This window comes from Tursiops truncatus, chromosome 13 (assembly GCF_011762595.2).
Source record: "Tursiops truncatus isolate mTurTru1 chromosome 13, mTurTru1.mat.Y, whole genome shotgun sequence".
NCBI lineage: Eukaryota > Metazoa > Chordata > Mammalia > Artiodactyla > Delphinidae > Tursiops > Tursiops truncatus.
In genome coordinates, this window is record NC_047046.1 from 49,542,043 (window position 1) to 49,563,001 (window position 20,959).

Genomic DNA, 20,959 nt, shown 5'->3' on the forward strand with positions numbered 1-20,959 from the left:
GCTCATGTTGAAATTTTCTGCTATTTTTCTCTTATGTATTTTAATGATTTGGAGCCAGTAGCAGCTAGATGGAAGGAAAAATATGTTCCTTTTTTTTCTGATAGAAGCTAAGAAGAGTTGTTCATATACTGATTTCCTTGGTGTTGAAGAATGAAGTTCTGTTCACTGTTTGTGGAATCTGGTGATGCTCTGGTGAACAGCGTCGGTACCACAGTGGTTAGGGATGGGGAAGTGGCAGGAGCTGCATCAAGGCACGTCCCTGCCCACCAGCACCCTCCCCTGGTGGATGAGGAGATGTGGGTGCAATGAGGAGAGGAGCACACACGGCAGGAGGGCTGAGGGCTCTGGGCTCCCAGCTCCCTCCTGCCCAGCAGTCCTCAGTCGCACGTGGTACAGTCAGACTCACACTGGTCCTTTTCTTGTCTCTTTCCAGGAGCAGCCTACTGCCAGTTCATGGACATGCTCTTTCCTGGCTGCATTAGTTTGAAGAAAGTAAAATTTCAAGCGAAGTTGGAACATGAGTACATTCACAATTTTAAGCTTCTGCAAGCATCGTTTAAGCGAATGAATGTTGATAAGGTAGGAGACACACTTGTACCTCCATAAAATGCATTGTCTTTGCTTAAAATGGTTTTTATGCAGAGATGCAAACATCCAAAAATGTGTCAATGGGATATATCTTGACATCACTATAGTAGGTTGGGTCCTGTACTGGGCATAAAGCACCAACCCTCACTTCCCATATTTGCATGAGGTTTTTATTTGAGGAGATTTCTAAACTTGTAGCCATTAGACTAAAAACGCTAACAGAAATTATGAATGCTGAAATGTTGTTATTCTGTATTAGCATTGCAGATGAGAAATCTTTATCTTTGCCAGACGCCACTGTGGTTCTTTGTGTGTTTTGTTTCTTTGAAGAAATAGCATAGTACGGTAGAAATGGCACGGGTTTGAATCCCAGCACCATGACTTGAGCAAGTTATTTAAATTATTTGAGTCTGAGTTTACCCATCTGTAAAATGGGACTAAAACCCCCTTCCCTGTGGTTATGAAATTAAAGCGAGGACTGCATGTTAAAGTGTCCAGTATATACACTCAGATTCTCACTCAATGTCCATAAAATATTCTTTCACCCACTTTGAACTTCATAATTTTTTTTTTTTTTTTTTTTTTTTTTTTGGTGTGTGTGTGCGGTACGCGGGCCCCTCACTGCTGTGGCCTCTCCCGTTGCGGAGCACAGGCTCCAGACGCGCAGGCTCAGCGGCCATGGCTCACGGGCCCAGTTGCTCCGCGGCATGTGGGATCTTCCCGGATCGGGGCACGAACCCGTGTCCCCTGCATCAGCAGGCGGACTCTCAACCACTGCGCCACCAGGGAAGCCCTGAACTTCATAATTTTATTCTAGAGTGATACAAATGAAGTTAGACTAGAGTCCTTTTTCCCCCATAGAGGACTATTGCTGAAGCCCCTTCAGGCTCTGCATGTTTCCTGCTATTCAAGTACATATTACGTTCATAGTCTTTATTTAGGATATAGCTCTTGGAGTGAACAGTTTGGAAAGAAATGAATTTTGAATAAGGGAAAAGAGAAAAAACAGCAGGGGAGAAATAGAAAGTTTTCTTTTCATAGATAGTAGCAATAAATAGGCTATGGAAATAAAAATTTAAATTTGGGGGCTTCCCCGGTGGCGCAGTGGTTGAGAGTCTGCCTGCCGATGCAAGGGTTCGTGCCCCGGTCCGAGAAGATCCCACATGCCGTGGAACAGCTGGGCCCGTGAGCCATGGCCACTGAGCCTGCGCGTCCGGAGCCTGTGCTCCGCAACGGGAGAGGCCACAGCAGTGAGAGGCCCGCGTACCGCAAAAAAAAAAAAAAAAAAAAAAAAAAAAAATTTAAATTTTCGGTTATAAGAGATAGAGGTTAAAAAGGAAAGAAAAGTTTGCTGAACTGTATATATTTTTTAATTTATGCGATTAATATCTTCCTAAATCAAAGCATTCTTATCAAAATATTAAGAAAATTTTGGCTTCTCATTTTCTCACAATTTTTATTGCAAAACATATATCCTCTTTAACATTTTAATTTTTTGACTCCTTTTCAACTTGATATCCTTTGCTGTGGTTAATTTCCAATTAGCTCCTTCTGTATTTATTCAAAACCAGAGTTATATAGATTCTTCTTCCTTATTAGCATCACTTCTCTGTACACTTCTGTATCATTTTTCTATACATGCTTCTAGATCAAAAAGGAAAGAAACACCCATTCATAGGTTTATTGACGGAACTTGCTATGTAACAAAGTTGGGGACTCCATATCTCCGTAGAAGTGTACACTCAAGAGAGTGGGTCAGCCATTGTTAAGAAATTTGAAGATAGGGAATTCCCTGGCAGACCAGTGGTTAGGACTCCCAGCTTTCACTGCCGAGGGCACAGGTTCAATCCTGTGTTAGGGAACTGGGATCCTGCAAGCCACGGTGTGTCCCAAAAAAAGAAAAAAAGAAATTTGAAGATAAAATTCTTGTACTGGAGGAACACTGACCTTTATGACCTTTGTTGGCCTCTCTAGCTTAATATGCTATGATTCTACCCAAAGATCCTGGTATAGAGACAGTGATCCCTGTTCATGTTTGTCATAGCCTGTGACAGCACGTGGGAAGCACATGTGCAAATATTTCCTCGCCACCTCAGATTTTGAACTTATGACCCCGGAACTTTCATTTTGATAGGAATTGCTAAGTTAAGTCAACAGAAGTTAAGTGCCTGCTTTGAATGGCTAATGCATCATCATCATCTAAAACTGTTTATAAATGTTCACGTTTGGCAGAGAGCAAAATATAGTAGCATGTTAATTAAAGGGCCTTATGCTCCAAGAAGGCACTTTCTAAAACAATCACAATACCAGCATAAACAAAACTTATAAGTCAGAAAACATGAAAATACTTAAATAGTACAATGAAAAGAAAGACCTCGAAAGGGAATACTGATTGGCTTTTTAGACTGCCCTTTAAAAACACTTAATTTACACCCAGTCTTGATAAGATAGTTACAAAATACAAAAAGAAACCTGTTTAAGACATGTACCCCCCGGCACATTAACTGTGCTCCAGTTTAACCCATGAATTACTGAGCCCTGTATTGTGGTTAGTTGTTTTTATTTTATGCTTGTCTCTCTACATTGTAAAGACACTCCATGAAAGCTCATTTTGTTTCATAGGAACCGTTAGATTAGTGTGAGTTTTCATTGACTTGAGTCTTATTCATTCGTACTCTCTAAGAGCTACAGTCCTTTTAAGAGCTTATTCCAACACAGCTAGACCAAGTGTTACAAAGAAATAAGGAAAACCTTTCAACCTTGAAACAGCACAACATCCCAGACCCATGTTTTGGGGGGGATATGCTTTGGCAATAAACATTCTACGAAGAGGATCCGCCCCTCTTGACAGCTCAGGGTATTCCTTGTTTCGTGTGGTTTGTTCAGATGTATTAAATATTCCAGGAGAACCAACTACGACATTTTAATTTTTCTTTAATATAATGAAAAATTATATGAATTCTGGAGTACCACTGGCTAAGACACTGGGGGAGAGGCCAGCAGACATGAATTGCGGATGTAAGGTTATATTTAGGGAACACTTCAGTTGTATTCAATACAAACAAGGCTGAGGGTCGTGACTCACCAGGTGATTTTATATTGCAGGTAATTCCAGTGGAAAAGCTCGTGAAAGGGCGTTTCCAGGACAACCTGGATTTTATTCAGTGGTTTAAGAAGTTCTATGATGCTAACTACGATGGCAAGGAGTATGACCCCGTAGAAGCACGACAAGGGCAAGATGCAATTCCTCCTCCCGACCCCGGCGAACAGATCTTCAACCTGCCCAAGAAGTCTCACCATGCAAACTCCCCGACAGCAGGTACCGTAACAATGAAATCCTAGAGTCACTTTCACAGGCCCTCCTGCGCCGTACTGTGAACCAATTTACACTTTTAAATATAGATCATCATCTATAATCCTTCAGAGGAAATTCATGAAATAGCCATCCTGTCTCCTGTGTGGGCAGTGCCAATTTCTATGTGATGACATTCAGCAAGACCTCACTTAGCCAACTTCATCCCAAAGTGAAGTCACTGAGGATAAATACCTAGAACTTTAAAAAATGTTTTAACTATTTTAGAGAAAAATCTTTCTAAAATACATTACAAACATTCTTGTGTAGAAAACAGACTTTACCAAGCAGAATGTGTTCTTGTCCAATGAGGGTCATTAGTATAAACATCAGCTGTGACACTGCAGAGGTAAACGATGAAATCCTCAGAAACCATGTGTTTCCATCCTGAACACCAGTGTTCACACTTGTTAAGTCAACAGCCTTAATTCTGTAAGAATGCAAATTCCTTATTTATGCCCAACTTCCAATGAGAATTATTAGAAATGATTATAACAAGACTAATACTAAACTGTGTGGACATGTGTCTGGAACTCAAGGAAGTGTCGGCTAGAGGTAAACATTGGTGAGTCTTCCATATCCAGGTAATTGAAGCTGGAAGTGAGTCCCCAGTGAGAAGGGTAGAGTCCCTGAGGAACTTGAACATTTCATGTTTTGGTAGAAAAGGAAGGGCTTACATAGGACCAGGGAAGACACCAGAAAGATTGAAAGAAATGAAGGAATGACGTGTCAGGGAAATAGAAGGAAGGGAGCAGAACGGTCACCAGTGTCTAAATCTGCTGAGGAGTCAAGTACAACGAGGACTGGAAGGGTCCTTTGGGGTCACTCAGTGGAATGATGGGTCCAGGAGGGGGCTGAGGAATTGGAGAAAGGAAACTGAGACAGCATAAAAATCCAACTTCAACGCCATAGAATAAATACGCTTAAACGAAGCACAGATCTTTGGGAATACATACATTTAAGAGGCAAGAGGAAAAAGAGGAAGCTGAGAAAAGGAGGAACATCAGGGGAAAAACCAGCTCAACATCAGAGAACAAACAGTAGGACGTTTTTAGAAAGAGGGATCACCAACAGCGCTGAGTATTAATTGTTGGAGAGATCAGATAGGATGAAGCCTGAAAATAGGCCAAAGAAAGAAATCTGGCTCCTGGGAGGTGATTAAGAGTTCTTTAGAGAATTGGTCTGTAGAAATGCTGAATCCATACACCTAGATGGCAGCGGCTTATGAACAAGGGCATGACACACAAACGTGAAAGTGATGCGAGAGGAGATTCCACCTTCTCCAAATCAGGAGAATAAGTGGAGGAAATAAAAACATTTTGTTGGTGTCGGGGGAAAAGCTGACAGTTGCTTTAGGAAGTAAGCTTGGGGAGAGAACGGTATTGTCCTCGATTTGATTTTGTTTGCTTTTAGGACACGGCACAAGGAGCAGGTTTGTAAGATGGGAGAAAGGTCCGTGAGAAGGAATAATAGGAAAAAGGAGGGGAAACTGGTGGAACAATGACCCTGAGGCTGGAGGGAAAAAATGGGGTCAAGGGCATCGAAAGAGGTTTGGCGAGGAAAGGGAATGTTTACCTTTTTTCAGAACAGAAGTGCTGGGAAGAGTTTGGGTAAAAATGAAGCCACAGGGAGTTTGGGGAACAAAAGTTTATTGCAGTTCAAACAGGCCTTCAGCTTTTGTCAGAAAGTGTCATTATTCTAGGACCAGGATAGAGAAGGGGAGTGGTGTGTCTCCTTCAGAGCTGGGGAGACACAGGCAGATGGAGTTGGGGGACAGGAAGGTACGAAAACCAAGAGCAGCTGGTAGCTCTCACCGCAAGCTCTTTTTCTGCAGCTGCTAATGATGTACAGATTCATCTTGAAACTCAGCTGCTACTTTTTCAAGTTTTCAGCAGTGGAACCGGACAGGCCTCAGAACATTTTTCTTCTACAGTCATAACGTGTCCTTAAATTGGCACCAACCATTCTAACCCCACCCCGCCCCCAAACAGAACTGTCATTATGCTGCCTTGGCCTCATTTTCAAGGAATTCCCTCATCTGTCTTTCACAAAAGCCACAGAGAAACTTGTGCCATTTTGATAGAAAGAATGTCCATGAACCTGGAAAAGAAATACGTTGTTTCCAGAGCTTAACTTCTCTGGTGACAAAGCTCAGGAAACACATTAAAGTCAGCAGATCATAAATCTGGTTTTTAATGTTCTGGAAGACAGTATTGCCAAGGCTTGTGTTCCTGATACCTCGACCATGTTTACCTCATTGGTCTTAATCAAGGAGGAAGGATATTTCCAGAAGTCAAACCAGTCATACGGTTTTTTAGGAGACATGTTCTGACTCTTGGACATGGTGGGGTAGTAAAACTATACTGAAAAAATTCTAGCAAGGTATACATCACATGTAGAACATTGTTTTAAAAGCTATAATAGGAGAAAGGCTCCTATAAATACAATGAGACCTCATTTTTTTCTGGAGGTCATGTATCCGACTCTTGGGAAAACAGCCAAGAAAGTGTAAGTCAAAATGTCTTCTAAAAGTCAGAATAGGTGTTGTAAAATCTGTGCTGTAAAATTCAAACACTTTACTCTTTCCACAAGGGAGAGTTCCTAGAATACTTACACAGAGTCTGTTTGCTCTTTCTTTTATATATATTTAGTTATTTTTAAAATTGACATCTAATTGACACACCACATTGTATTAGTTTCAGGTGTACAACATAGTGATTTGGCATTTGTACCCATTGCAAAATGATCACCACAATGATTCCAGTTACCATCTGTACCATACAAAGTTGATACGATATTATTGACTATATTCCCCATGCTGTATTTTACACCCGCATGACCTATTTAGTTTATAACTGGGAACTTGTACTTCTCGACCCCCCTTTATTTGCTCTTTCTTGACTTGGATATAATTATAACAAACATGGGGATATGGTTTCTCAGCGTGTATCTTATTAGGGCAAGGAGTATACTGATAGCACTACAAAATGTGAACATCAGTCAAAGAAGAGCCAAAAACTCTTAATGAAACCTTATAAATAGTCCAGCAGCCTGAGACCTCTATTGCTGAATGAAAGAGCTCCGTGTCTCTCAGTAGCCCTCAAGATCTGTATGACACCAGAATGTACTAATCGATACACTCAGAGTTCCCTTCTAATTCTTAAGATTTTAATTTTCTATTTATAATCATCTCTCCCATGAATTATTTTACAGTCTCTAAACTAGCCTGTCTGCCTCTGGTCTGAAACCATTCGAGACCATCCTCGTCGTACATAAGTCTGATTGTGTCCATCCAAAATTTAAGACAAATTAAAGTGCTTGATGAGGTGAGGGTCAGCTGTCTGGGAAAGTCAGATATCTATGCCAGTCATCTCCCAGTGATGCCAGGTCAGTAGCATTCAGCAGTAATTTCTGTGCCCATCTCTAGGCCTTGGCCGTTAATCGTCTGTATTAGTGGAAACAAGCAACGTCTGGTGTAATCGAAAACAGGAGATGGTCTTTAATTATTTTTTCCTTTTGGCTTTGGGATATTTGGTTCATTTTGCAGTGGCTTTCTCTCTCTCCAAATATATCCTTAAACTAATATTAAAAGTCATTTGCATGTCCTGACTATAAAACGTGCTAGATTTTTCTGCCATTTCAGTATAGACACCAGTATTCCGTGGATTCAGAGAAGCCATAGAACCCGTGTCTGTGTGAACCCGTGTCTGTGTGTAAGTCTGGGTGACTTACCTGGGCCGTAACAAGCTTCAGCATGAGCAGAGGCTGTCGCTAAGGGTGGATGGCTGCCTGGCAAGTCTTATTCTATCTACATCCTGAGGAATTGCATCTTGAATTGCTTTTGATCTCCCAACAAGGAGCATATGTTAAAATACACATTTTTATAATGACAGATATCTATTAAGTGCATATGTCATCGTGAGTCATGATGTTTATAGATTTATTGCTATGAGCCATATCTGCAACTCGAGATAGCTGTCAGCGGGATCAGTTTTTATGTGTGAGCACTTAACTAAACTTAAAACGAAATTTGAGGTTGCGGTTCCTATAGCAACCACAGCTTAGACATGTTGCAAATCCACATATATTAATGCATTGAAATCAAACTCCCATATACAAATATAGTGTGATGGATTTAGAGTTGCTATGGAAATTGATTCTGAGCTTTCTCTTTTCCTTAGGGACTTTCCTTTAGGCATTGTAGCCTCAAAATAAGATTAGTAGAAATACTAGAAAAATGATTTCAAAAAGGAAGCAACCTAAGAATTAGAATTGAATAGAATAAAGCATTTGAATGATCATAATTAAATTCCTACATGGAGATTTAAATAAATCCTAACAGCGACTTTCAAAAACTGTATTGAGTATATGAATACTCTCACTCTTAATTATCTTTAATTTTGGGTTCTCTAAGGCTGTTCGTACAGCCTTAACAAAGTGATTATGTTTATTGATTTTATTTGTTTACCAGTGTTTGCATATTCTTTGAGTACCTGAAATTTAAGTAAGCATCGCCTATCACCTTTGCGGAAAGAAGAGTTGCTTTTACTTTCCCCAAAAGTTTGGGGGTTTGGGGGGGTTTTTTTTAAGAGAAGCAATGCAATGTAGCAGTTTACAGTGGGGTTTTTTATCCTTGTTCTGATCTTGATTTTCTGGCCCAGAATGTGGTCTCCCTTGGTCAGTGTCACTTGAAAAGAATATGCATTCTGCAGTTGTTGGTCGTATGGTGTTTTAGAAATATCAGTATCAAGGTAGTGGATGGTGTTATTCAGATCATCTCTGTTTTTACTGATTTGTTGTTGTTGTCTCATTCTAACAATTGCTGCAAAGAGAGTGTTAACATTTATTGTGGAATTACCGGTTTGTCCCTTTAATTCTCTCAATTTTTGTTTCCTGTATTTAGGGCTCTGTTGTTAGATGCATAGATATTTCTGATTGTTGAGTCATGCTGATGAATTGACCTTTGTATTTTATAAGGCTTCCCTCTTTATCTTTGGTAATACTCTTTGTCTTGAAGTCTATTTTATCTAATTATTAATATAGCCACTCCAGCTTTCTTATGCTTACTGTTTGCGCGGTGTATCTTTCTCCATAACAGGTAAATTTCCACCTATCTTTGTCTTTATATTTAAAGTGTGTCTCTTATAAACAGCATGTAATTGGGTCTTGCATTTTTTATTCATTCTGATAATCTCTGGACATTGGAGCGTACAGTCCATTGTTAATGTAATTATTGATTTGGTTGGATTTAGATCTATCATTTGTTTTCTGCTTGTCCCCTTTGTTTTTTGTTTCTCCGTTTCTTTTTTCCTGTTGTCTTCTGAATTTTAAAAATATTTTTTAGCATTCCATCTTAATTTATCCATTGCCTTTTTAACGGTACCGCTTTGCATTGATTTTCTTTTCCAGTGGCTGTTCTAACGATTACCGTATATATTCTTACCTTTTCACAGTGTACTTAATATTTCGTGTAAAATGTGGAACCCTGGCAACCCTTCCCTCCACTGTCGTTTGTTTTGGCTGTCATATGTATTACATTATAAACCCCACGAGACAGTGTTATAACTTTTGTTTTAAATCAACACTGTCTGATATCGTGGCTTGTGAGCACTTGAAATGAGCTTATTCTGCCTTGAAATGTGCTGCAGGTTCACAATGTGTGCTGAATTTAGAAGACTTTGTATGGGAAAAAATATAAAACTAGTTAATAATTTTTATATTGATTACACATAGAAATTATAATTTGCATATATTGTATGCATTTTGCATATATATTAAAATTCATCTCAAGATTTTTTTTAATGTGGCTACTAGAAAATGTTTACTTACATGGTTCCCATTATATTTCTATTAGGCAATGCTGCTTTAAATAGTCATATGAATTTTAAAGATATTAAGAGAAAAAACTTATTTATTTTTCATATTTTTACCATTTCCAGTGTTCTTCATTCATTCCTGAACATCTGAGTTCCCTACTAATTTAATTTCTCTTGAGACTGAATAACTTTCTTCAGCATTTCTTGTAGAGCAGGTGCAATGGCAACAAATTCTTTTAGTTTTCCTTTTTCTATGAATGTCTTTATTTCACCTTCATTCTTTTGTTTTTTAAACTTCTGTGCATCAAAGTACACTTTTTTTTTAAATTTAATTAATTATTTATTTATTTATGGCTGCGTTGGGTCTTCATTGCTGTGTGCGGGCTTTCTCTAGTTGCGGTGAGCGGGGGCTACTCTTGCTTGCAATGCACGGGCCTCTCATTGCGGTGGCTTCTCTTGTTGTAGAGCGCGGGCTTCAGTAGTTGTGGCTCGCAGGCTCTAGAGCGTAGGCTCAGCAGTTGTGAGGCACAGGCTTAGTTGCTCCGCGGCATGTGGGATCTTCCTGGACCAGGGCTTGAACCTGTGTCACCTGCATTGGCAGATGGATTCTTAACCACTGTGCCACCAGGGAAGACCTCACCTTCAATTTTTTTTTTTTTTTTTTTTTGTGGTACGCGGGCCTCTCACTGTTGCGGCCTCTCCTGTTGCGGAGCACAGGCTCCGTATGCGCAGACTCAGTGGCCATGGCTCACGGGCGCAGCCGCTCCGCGGCATGTGGAATCTTCCCGGACCGGGGCACGAACCCGTGTCCCCTGCATCGGCAGGCGGACTCTCAACCACTGCACCACCAGGGAAGCCCCTCGCCTTCATTCTTAAAGAAAATTTTCCTAGGTAAAGAATTCAGACTGATCTTTTATTCCTCCCTCCCTCCTGTTAAAGATATCTTTCCACTATCTGTGACCTCTAGAGATAAGAAATGCATACTCATTCTAATCACCTTCCCCTATAATGATAAGTTGTTTTTCTCTGGATGCAGTCAAGACTCTTTATCTGTGGGTTTCAGTAGTGTGGCTATGATGTTCTCTTTGAACTTATCTTGTTTTGGAGTTCATTAGACTTCTTAAATCTATAAGTTTATGTCTTTTACCACATTTGGGAGATTTTCAGCCATTATTTTGTCAAGTTTCTTTCAGCTCCATTCTCTCTATACTATTTTTCTGGGACTTCATTTTTCCATATGTTAGAGCTTTTGAAATTATCCCTCAGGTCCCTGAGGCTCATTTTTTTCCAGTATTCTCTCTATTGTTTAGATGGTTTCTATTAATGTATCTTCAAGTTAGCCCTCTTCTTCCTCTGTCATCTACATTCTACTACTGAGCATTTTTTAAATTTCAACTTTTTTTTTTCAGTTTTAATTTTTTTTCTTTCTCTCTTGAGATTGCCTATCTTTCATTTATTATGAGCATACTTTACCTGACTGGGAATGGTTATGATAGCTGCTTTAAAGTTCTTGTCTGCTAATTCCACCATTTCCTGACTCTTCATATGCTGAGTAATTTTGGATTGTGTCCTAGACATTGTGATGTTATGGAGACTCTGGATTTTGTTATATTGCTCTGCAGAGTGTTGATGTTTCTGATGTAACAGGTATTAACTCAGAGTCCAAGTAAAAAGTACTCAAAAAGTTGTATTTCACTCAAGGGTTCTAACCTTGGCCTCAAGCCTGTACCATTATACAAGACCTTTTTCCTTATTATTGCCAGATGCAAATCTTCATTTATCTTTTGAGAAACTCCACCCTTTAAACATAAATGTTAGTCTCACCCCAAAGCTATCATTTACTCTAAGAAATGAATATTTCCCATGTCTTCTCTTTAGACTTAAGCAGTCCATAATGGCATTTACTTTCCAGAACCCTGTTAGGATAGGCACAGGCAGTGCCACCTTTCTGGTCCCTTCATGATCTCTCCATCAAAGAGAAGTCAGGGCTATTTATTCTTACAACTTCCCAGTGTATATCTGCCTGGTACTGCTGTCTCACAGTCCCCAGTCACCTAACCACATACTGTACTATCCCTATACCTACTTACTTCAAGGATCCAATGTTAATTTTAAAAGATCATGCAATATCAACTCATAACAAGGAAGAAATGCATTTTTCTTACCAGTCCCGTAATTAACAAGACTTCTTTTCAAATAGGTGTTAGCACGTCTCCTTATTATCTGAACAATGTATCTTTCACTCAGTCCCTGCCCTATATCAGCATTGCATGCCCTTGGCCTGTTCATGTTGAGAAACCATCCCATTGCTAAGCTGCATACCAGTTAATGGCTATACCCTTAGCTACAAGTAGGCCTGGAGAAAATGGGAAAAAATTATGATGGTCCAATTAATTAAATTCTTAGATGACATTCCCTACTCCCTAGAAGGAGAGGAGGGGTATTGGTGGTTTTGTTCCTCCAGTTACACATCTATCGTATGTGAAATATATAAGATAGGCGTTGGGATACTTTTCTCCTCGAAGAATAATTAAAACGGCATTTCCGTATCTATAACACTGATAAAACCACAGCATCACATATGAGCAGTGCTCTGCCTTGCCAGGAGACTGAGTATCTATGAGTTTGGAATATTGGGCACAGAGAGGAGCAAAGAGTCATGAAGAATTCAGGAGCTTCAGATAGGAATCTTCTGGCAGTGCCTGTGTAAGAGGCCAAGGGCTTCTTCCAAGGAAGAGCCCTGCATTTTTCATTTCCATCACAATGAGTTTGCTTAAGGAAACAGCACCTTTGACAGACAATTTACTAATTCAGTTTATAATTTTTAATTGTTTTGGCTTTGGGGGATCAAAATATGTCAGAGTTTCGTTTTTTTTAAAATCGGAATTTTTTCAAGCTTGGAGATCAAAACCTACAAATGTTGTGGTGTTATTGTTGTGTAACTCTCAAAATCTAAATCTAATATGAATAGAATTTTTAATGGAAGTTAGGGAAAAGGAAAACATTTAAAATGTAGAGGGAGTCATCAACTATAGAGGGAGTAAGTATTGAATACATACTAAATGCCAGCTATTGTTCTAAACACTTAGCCTGTGTTAGCTCAGTTTAGCTTCACAACAATCCTAAATGGTAGAGAGTTCCCATTACACCCCTATTTTAAAGTTGAGGAAACTGAGGCACAGAGAGGTTCAGCAACTTGTCAGGGTCACACACTGGAAATAGGGAACCCTGTGATTCCAGAGCCCGATGCTCTCTAACCATTATATTATTATATTGCCCCTCTCAAATATCATGGATATGGTCTTATGTTATGTTCTTATCTGCTCCCCACACTATACTGAACCGCGTAAATTTTCACAAACGAAATTCAAATTGCATACTGAATGGAGGAAATAAAAGGCCCTCCAGTGTTATAAAGCAGGGGTCCCCAACCCCCGGGCCACAGACTGGTAGCAGTTCATGGCCTGTTAGGAACCGGGCCGCACAGCAGGAGGTGAGCGGCAGGCGAGCGGCAGGCAGGCGAAGCTTCATCTGTATTTACAGCCGCTCCCCATCGCTCCCCAGTGTCACATTACTGCTAAACCATCCCCCCCTCCCCCAGTCCGTGGAAAAATTGTCTTCCACGGAACCGGTCCCTGGTGCCAAAAAAGTTGGCGACCACTGTTGTAAAGGTTTGAAACAGCACATGCTGTTCTATTCAAATGGCATTTATTTTTTTAAAGAGCAATAATTTTTATTTATTTTTTATTTTTTTAAGGGTTTTTTAAAGATAAATTTATTTATTTATTTTTGGCTGCGTTGGGTCTTTGTTGCTGCACATGGGCTTTCTCTAGTTGCGGTGAGCGGGGACTACTCTTCGTTGTGGTGCATGGGCTTCTCATTGTGGTGGCTTCTCTTGTTGCGGAGCATGGGCTCTAGGCACGCCGGCCTCAGTAGTTGTAGCTCGCAGGCTCTAGAGCGCAGGCTCAGTAGTTGTGGCGCACGGGCTTACTTGCTCCGCGGCATGTGGGATCTTCTCGGACCAGGGATCAAACCTGTGTCCCCTGCATTGACAGGCAGATTCTTAACCACTGCACCACCAGGGAAGTCCCAAGAGCAATAATTTTTAAATGTTCAAAAACATTCCCGTCATCCTTGCAATAGGCTCTTGGGTGAGAGTCACTATATTTGATATATGTTTGTAAATGCAGGAAACGTTAAGCCACTTGTTCCAGGCCTCTTATCAGCCCCGAAGCAGAAATGTGTATAAGGCCCAGAAAACTGAGCCCTAGGTTAGTGGGATTACTTATCTCTGATTTCTTAATCCTTCAATTCAGATAATTCTCTGAGTTAATGGTCTGGGTGATTACAAAGTGAAGAGTAAGTGCTTCAGACAAAACTGGCCCGAATTTCAGCATGTCATACTCTGTGCCCTCACAGCGGACTTTGCAGAAGAGGGTAAGGGCCTCCATTGTTGCCCCAGCTGCACCTGGGAAGCAAGCCATCCTAGCCCTTTTTTAAACAATGCCGGGTCCTTTCATAACCAGCACTGGGTCATTCTTATATAGCTGCTCCCTTTACATGCTGAACTATTAACCAGTTCTGCAACTCAACCGCACGTGTTCCTGTGATGGATCGTTCCTTTTCTCTCCATAGATATAATAACTTGGCATTTAGCTTCTCAGCCTCACCATAAAACTTGTCAAACCTCAGATAGGCCATAACTTACCATTTATTTCAGTTTCCATGAGCAGAACATCACAGATCACCAGTGAGCCTATTTTTCTTTATCATTGGTGCCTTTTTTTGTCCCTTGGTATGTTGGGCAGGAATAGAAAAGAGTTTTGACCTGAAGAGTTTTCTATACTCCCTTTGAATTGGGTTCCGTATGAGGGGAGTCACATCCCATCCCCTTTCCCATATTCTGTTGGTTAGAAGCAAGCCCCAGGTCCCACCCACATTCCAGGGGAGAGGACTGCACAAAGGTGGGAATAGCAGGAAGTGAAGATGTCGCAGTCACCTTAAGTTCTGTAGTCACAGACGTTTACAGTTTACCATGGGGACTCTGGGGAGTCACTGAAAGGTTTTTTGTTTTTGTTTTTTGCGGTACGCGGGCCTCTCACTGTTGTGGCCTCTCCCGTTGCAGAGCACAGGCTCCGGACGCGCAGGCTCAGCGGCCATGGCTCACGGGCCTAGCTGCTCCGCGGCATGTGGGATCTTCCCGGACTGGGGCACGAACCCGTATCCCCTGCATCGGCAGGCGGACTCTCAACCACTGCGCTACCAGGGAAGCCCACTGAAAGGTTTTAAGTACAACAGCTAAGAAGCTGTTGCAGCCAAACATGTAGGAGTGGAGGGTGGCCTGAATAAAGGTCATGGCCATGTGGGTTATAGAGACTTTTAAGCAGGTTTAGTCAACAAAACTTGATGGTGATGGGATATGAGAGGTGAAGGACAGGGGAAGCCAAGGATAAATGATGCACAGTTTCTGGCTTGGTCAATGGTTGGGGGAAGCAGAAAACCTGGAGCGGGAGCCAGCTGGAGTAGAGTAGAGTGGATGATTCCAGTGGGGCTCAGCTCTGATTCTCACCTCCCCGAGCTCCAGCGGCTCTGTGGCCTCAGACTGTCTCTCTTTGCAAGGGAGTCCCGGTAAGGTAGTGTTAGTGGAGCACAGCAGACTTCCCACCATCAGCAAAACAACCTGAAACACTTGGTCTTGCCAATGGAATCAGCAGGACTCTGAACATCATAAAGGAACTGAATAGTTGTGTTCCCCTGAAATGGCCGTCTTCATTCGTAAGCTTTTTGCTTAAATGACTGATGTATGCCAGGAATGCATGACACAGTGATGTTGTTGTCATGGTGATGCCTGTGTGTCTTTATTCTCAGCAGGCTGTCTCAGTTTGTTGGACTCTTTCAATCACCAGCTTTCCTTACTGCTGCAGCAAACAGGCAAGGGAGTGTTCCCCTCAATTATTGTTGGGATTCTGGTGCATCTTGTTTTCACGGGGGTGAGGGAACCTCACCGTTTCTAGAGAAAAATTGCTCTGAGAACAATTTAAAAACAGGAATTTGAACTAAGATAGTAATTGTTTGGCACCTAATGCGTTTCAAAGCACACTTAATTCTCTACCAGGGTGTGAGAGGTGTGAAAAGTCAGCTTATCGAAAGAAATATATACCATGTTCGTGTAACTTCTTACACATCAGAGTTTTTAATATTTGAGCTAATTTTAAGATGAGGAGTTCTTTCCTGCATTTTTTTTTTCCCTCTGAAAAATTCTCCAAAACCAGAGTGACTCAAGCAGAGCCTGGAAAATATTGGAGAATCACATGATGGCTAAAAATAAGCACATCATCTCCAGCAGGGACAGTAACCAGGGCAGAAGTAGCTCAGTTCTTGAATGCGCACACTGGCTGGACATGCTCGGCTGAGTCAGGCCCACTCGCCCATCTCAGTGGCCACCGGTCAGGGAAGCCTCCGGCACTGGGGCTCTGGGCCCTGGCTGTTGGTGTTGCTCCCTGGCATATTTTTGCAGGGCAGAGCCGGTCAGCACACTGTGTGATGACCCCGAGCTGGGAGTAGGCTGGGAGGGACACCGGCTGACTCACAGCTCTTGTCACCGCCTCGTCCTCCTTCAGCCGTCCCCTTGGAACCAAGAGCAGATGCTGTTGATCCCAGAATGTCTCTTAGTTGCTGTTGATGTTGCACAACTTAAGTTGTGATAAATGCCTGGATATTTGGTGCCTGTTCTATAGGGTATATCGTAGGGTTTTATAAACTGTAGCATTGTAAACGCTTTCCCAAAACCGGAACTCATCTTGAGCACTCACTGCTCGTCCCCAGGGGTATGACTGCAGTAGCCTCCCAGCTGGCAGAGGGGGCCTCCTAAAACCCAAGTCAGATCATGTCACTCTGCTCAGGACCCTGCCATGGCTGCCCTTTTCCATCATAATGAAAGCCAGCCTCCAGCAGTAGCCCGTGAGGCCCTTGGTGACCTGCACCCTCCTCCCGCGGCGCCCGTGCTCCCCCTGCTCCCGAGCAGACGAGGCCACGCCTTGGCACTGGCGCTGGGCCTTTCCTCTGCCTGGAATATTCTGCTCCTGGCCGTCCGGAAGGCCAGCTGCACCTCTCTCAGGTCTTCGCTCAGATCTCACTTTCCCAACGAGGCCTTGAAGAAGTCAAGGTGCCTCCTGTAAATGGCATGTCCCCTGCAGGGATCCTGGAAGTTGCAACCATAGAGCTGTTACAACACACGTCGTCTTCTGTGAGAAGGGAGGCTGTGAGCTGGGGTGAGCCCCACGCACACCCGGTGTGGATCTCGCCTCCTTGCATCCCTGCTGGGCTGCTGCACGACTGTCACCAAGGGGACTTGGGCATTTTGACCCCTGTCCTTCTGGGTGGACTCAGGGTCTGGGTGGACCCTTCTGAGTGAGGGGTTGAGACTGGAGGGGCTCATGATGGGTGCTCAGGCCTTCCCTGAAGTTCCTGTTTAAAACCGCCACTCACCCAGCCCTACCCAGCACTCCTTACCCCTGCCCTGCTCTGCCTCTCTCCATGGCATTTACTTTCTAGTTTATTATGTCACTTATTAATTTATTATTGTTATCGTTTATTATCTAATTTCCCTGTTAGAATGCAAATTCCACAAGGCCCAGCGTCTTTTGTGTTTCATTCAGTGTTCTATCCCAAGTGCCTGTAGCTTGCCAGGTACACAGTAGGGGTGCAGTAAATACTTGCGGCAGGAATGAGTGAATTGGGGAAATTTCAGAAGGCGCGCAGAGACTTGGGTGACAGTCCACCAGTTCTCAAGACAGAGAGTGCGGAATGGGGGAACCGAAGCCTGGGAGCCCACTGGTGGGTTATGAGTTAACCAGTTTTTATAAAGATTTTCTTTATAAAGATTTTCTTTATAAAGATTTTCTTTAAATAAAATGAGTCTCATTTCCTTATTATTTCAGCAGTTTAGTTTTTATTTTGCTAGTGTCTAGAAATGGGAAACCCGTGTGCTTTCTCGTCATTAGTTGAATCAGGCCTCGTTTGCTGAGTAGTAATGATCGGGTACACTTACTGTGTGCCAGGCTCTTGTGTAGGAACTTCCCATGTATTAACTCAGGTACTATTCCCAGCTCTGGGAAGGAGGCACTGCTACTGACTCTGTAGAACATAAAGAAATCCGGGTGGCAGCAAAAGTCACGCCACCAAGCAAGCAGCAGAGCCAGGATTACTACGAAGGCTGCAGGCTGCAGGGCGCCCCCGCTCTTAACCACTGCCTCCCTCGGGGAAGACGAAGGACACCCAGTTCATACCAGGTCTTCATTCCCACAGGATTGATGTGGTTCAGTCTCGGCTGTGTGGAGCCCCTCCCCAAGCTGCTCAGAAGTGGAGCTGCCCACTTTTATAAGCTGACACCAAAGTGGCAAAAAGGAAGAGCCCAGTTTTGCCAGTGGCTGCTCTGGTGGGACAGAAGCCATAAGGGCTCTGAACTACTAATTTGAGAGTAAAAGAGCCACCCTCTTAAAGACCTCATGAATCAGGGCATCCCAGAACCCCTGTTAAAGTTCCATTTGGACACAACACTGGCCTCTGAGGTGGGTTTTGTTTTTTTTGGGTTTTTTTGCGGTACGCGGGCCTCTCACTGTTGTGGCCTCTCCCGTTGCGGAGCACAGGCTCCGGACGCGCAGGCTCAGCGGCCATGGCTCACAGGCCCAGCCGCTCTGCGGCATGTGGGATCTTCCCGGGCCGGGGCACGAACCCGTGTCCTCTGCATCGGCAGGTGGACTCTCAACCACTGCGCCACCAGGGAAGCCCTGAGGTGGGGTTTTTCTTTTTGTTTTTTTTTTTTTTTTTTTTTGCTCTCAGGGCAGAGCAGACTACAGAACCTACAAAGTGAAGGTATGGAGGCATTTTCGAAGGAAAGTGTGAGATCTTGAATTTGTGATGGTCAGGGTTGTGTGGGAGCTGTTAGTCATTCCGCCGTGTGACAGCTCTGGTGTCAGTTTAGTCACTTAGGAAACCCTCTTCCTGTGGGAATTGTCTCTTTTCATCAGTCCAACCCCATACCCTCTCCCCCAGCAGTGGCCTTATTTACTTATTTATTTTAACCTGGTTCATATCTCAGTTAAACAATAAAACCTGTTTGCCAAGGTAAAGGGGATAAGGAAATGATGTCTGGTCCATCCACAAATGATTAATCAGTGTAGGTACGAGGTATCTTCTGTCATGTTTCAGTTCTGTGGGGTTTAGGTTTGTTTTTATTGATATATAATTGACATATAACCTTATATTAGTTTCACAGTTTGCAAGGCAGAAATAGAGACACAGATGTAGAGAACAAACGTATGGACACCAAGGGGGGAACAAACGTATGGACACCAAGGGTAGGGGGTGGTAGTGGGATGAATCGGGAGATTGGGATTGACATATATACACTAATATGTATAAAGTAGATAACTAATAAGAACCTGCTGTATAAAAAATAAATTTAAAAAAACAAAAAAATTATTAGTTTCAGGTGTACAATGATTCAATGTTTATATATATTACAAAATGATCATCACAACAAATCTAGTTAACAACCATCACTACACAGAGTTACAAGTTATTTTCCTCTTGTGATGAGAACTTTTAAGCTCTATTCTCTTAGCAACTTTCAAATATGCAATACAGTATTACTAACTATATTATTACTGTAACTGTGTAATGCCATGCTGTACATTACATCCCAGGACTTATTTATTTTATAACTGGAAGCTTTACCTTTTGATCCCCTTCACCCATTTCATCCCTCCCACTCCCCGCCATGGGCTTTTTAATTCCGTGGCGGGGGGCTGGGGGGATGCTCTCAAAGTAGGGAAGAAGCTGGGGACGACCAGAAGCGTGGTTGCTTCCTGAGTGTGTGTGTGTTCTTAATGTCTCTGTGGTTCTTGTCAACAGTATTAATGTCATATTTTTAGCTCCTCTGTTTATGATTTTGGCAGAAAGAATACGGCAGATTATGTGAGAAGAATTTCTAAATTCCATCAGAGCCCTGGCTGCGAAGGATAAAGCCAAGTATAAAAAAGGATAAAGTGCTTTTATTTGCTTCATCGTTATGAACTCATTGGGCCTCATAGGCCCAAAATGTTGGCACATTTTCCATAAACATTAAGCAAGCTACTAATTATTGACATTAGACACAGCAGTGCTCTGGCTTCACTAAGGCAGTGAATCAGGCCACTCTTTGTATTTTACAACTATGGTTTAAAATGTTTTAGCATCATATTTATACCCCGACTCCTGAAGGAATTAATTAAGACAACTGCTCAAAGACTAGCATTGTAAATCATGTCCATATCCAATGGGTAAAGTCAGAGAATTATAGGGACTTGCAAGGAATTTATGTCTACTTTCCGCTGCTTCTGAAACTCCTTTTTTATTTTGAAAGGGGAAATTAGTGGAGAGAGAGAAAAGCTTGAGGAAAAATGATTCTTGTAAAACAGGACTACCACTAATTATATTTTCAGGACATCATTAAATGCAGCTCGACAAAAAAATTGAAACGTTTGATAGCTGCAGGAAAAAAAAATCTATTATCTGTATTATTATTATTATTGCCAAAGTAGCTGTACTCCCTTTAAAAGCTATTATGTAAAATGTTTTTCGTATAAGCATCGTTGAGCAGAGAGGCATGGGAAGGCCCAGTAGTGAAATCACCAGTGGACTTGGAGGCATTTAGGGAAGCATGAAGGCAGCTTTTGAGATCCTCAGTGTCTAAAGCCAGGATTAGACACTATAGAGGACATTATTGGGTCACTTCACAAAAATGGAATATGAATGTTAATTTACATAAAAGTATTATATCAGTGTTAAATTTACTGACATTGTACAGTTTTCTGATAACATCCTTATTATAGCAGCCTGGGTAAGTGAAAAAAGAATATCTGTCACCCCAGAAGCTGGGTATTCCTTAGGGTATGGTGTTTTGAAAGAAGGTAGCAAGGCTTGTAAAACAAATAAACAAAAACCTAGTTTTTAACTGACTAATGAGCATGATATAATATAGGATATTGTCTATCATTATTTATTCTAATAAGTTAAACCATGAAATCATTCAACACAATGAAGAAAAGGTTGCATTTTCATCTTTATACATTTTAGTATTTTAGCCTTAATCACGTGATAGCCGTGAGTGGTCAATTACGTTCATATCAAATTGCAGCCTGTGAGGATTCAAAGAGCTCAG

General features: G+C 41.9%; 1 protein-coding gene across 3 annotated transcripts in view; it reads left to right on the top strand.

The window, feature by feature from the left end:
* The window catches only part of MAPRE2 (microtubule associated protein RP/EB family member 2), a 162,850-nt gene that overhangs the window by 122,924 nt on the left and 18,967 nt on the right, over window positions 1-20,959 (top strand). For all 3 annotated transcript variants that reach the window (XM_073790654.1, XM_019930419.3, XM_019930418.3), the window contains 2 exons: window positions 434-579; window positions 3,694-3,907. In XM_073790654.1, the coding sequence (XP_073646755.1) occupies window positions 434-579; window positions 3,694-3,907 (360 nt within the window). The remainder of the gene's footprint in view (window positions 1-433; window positions 580-3,693; window positions 3,908-20,959) is intronic.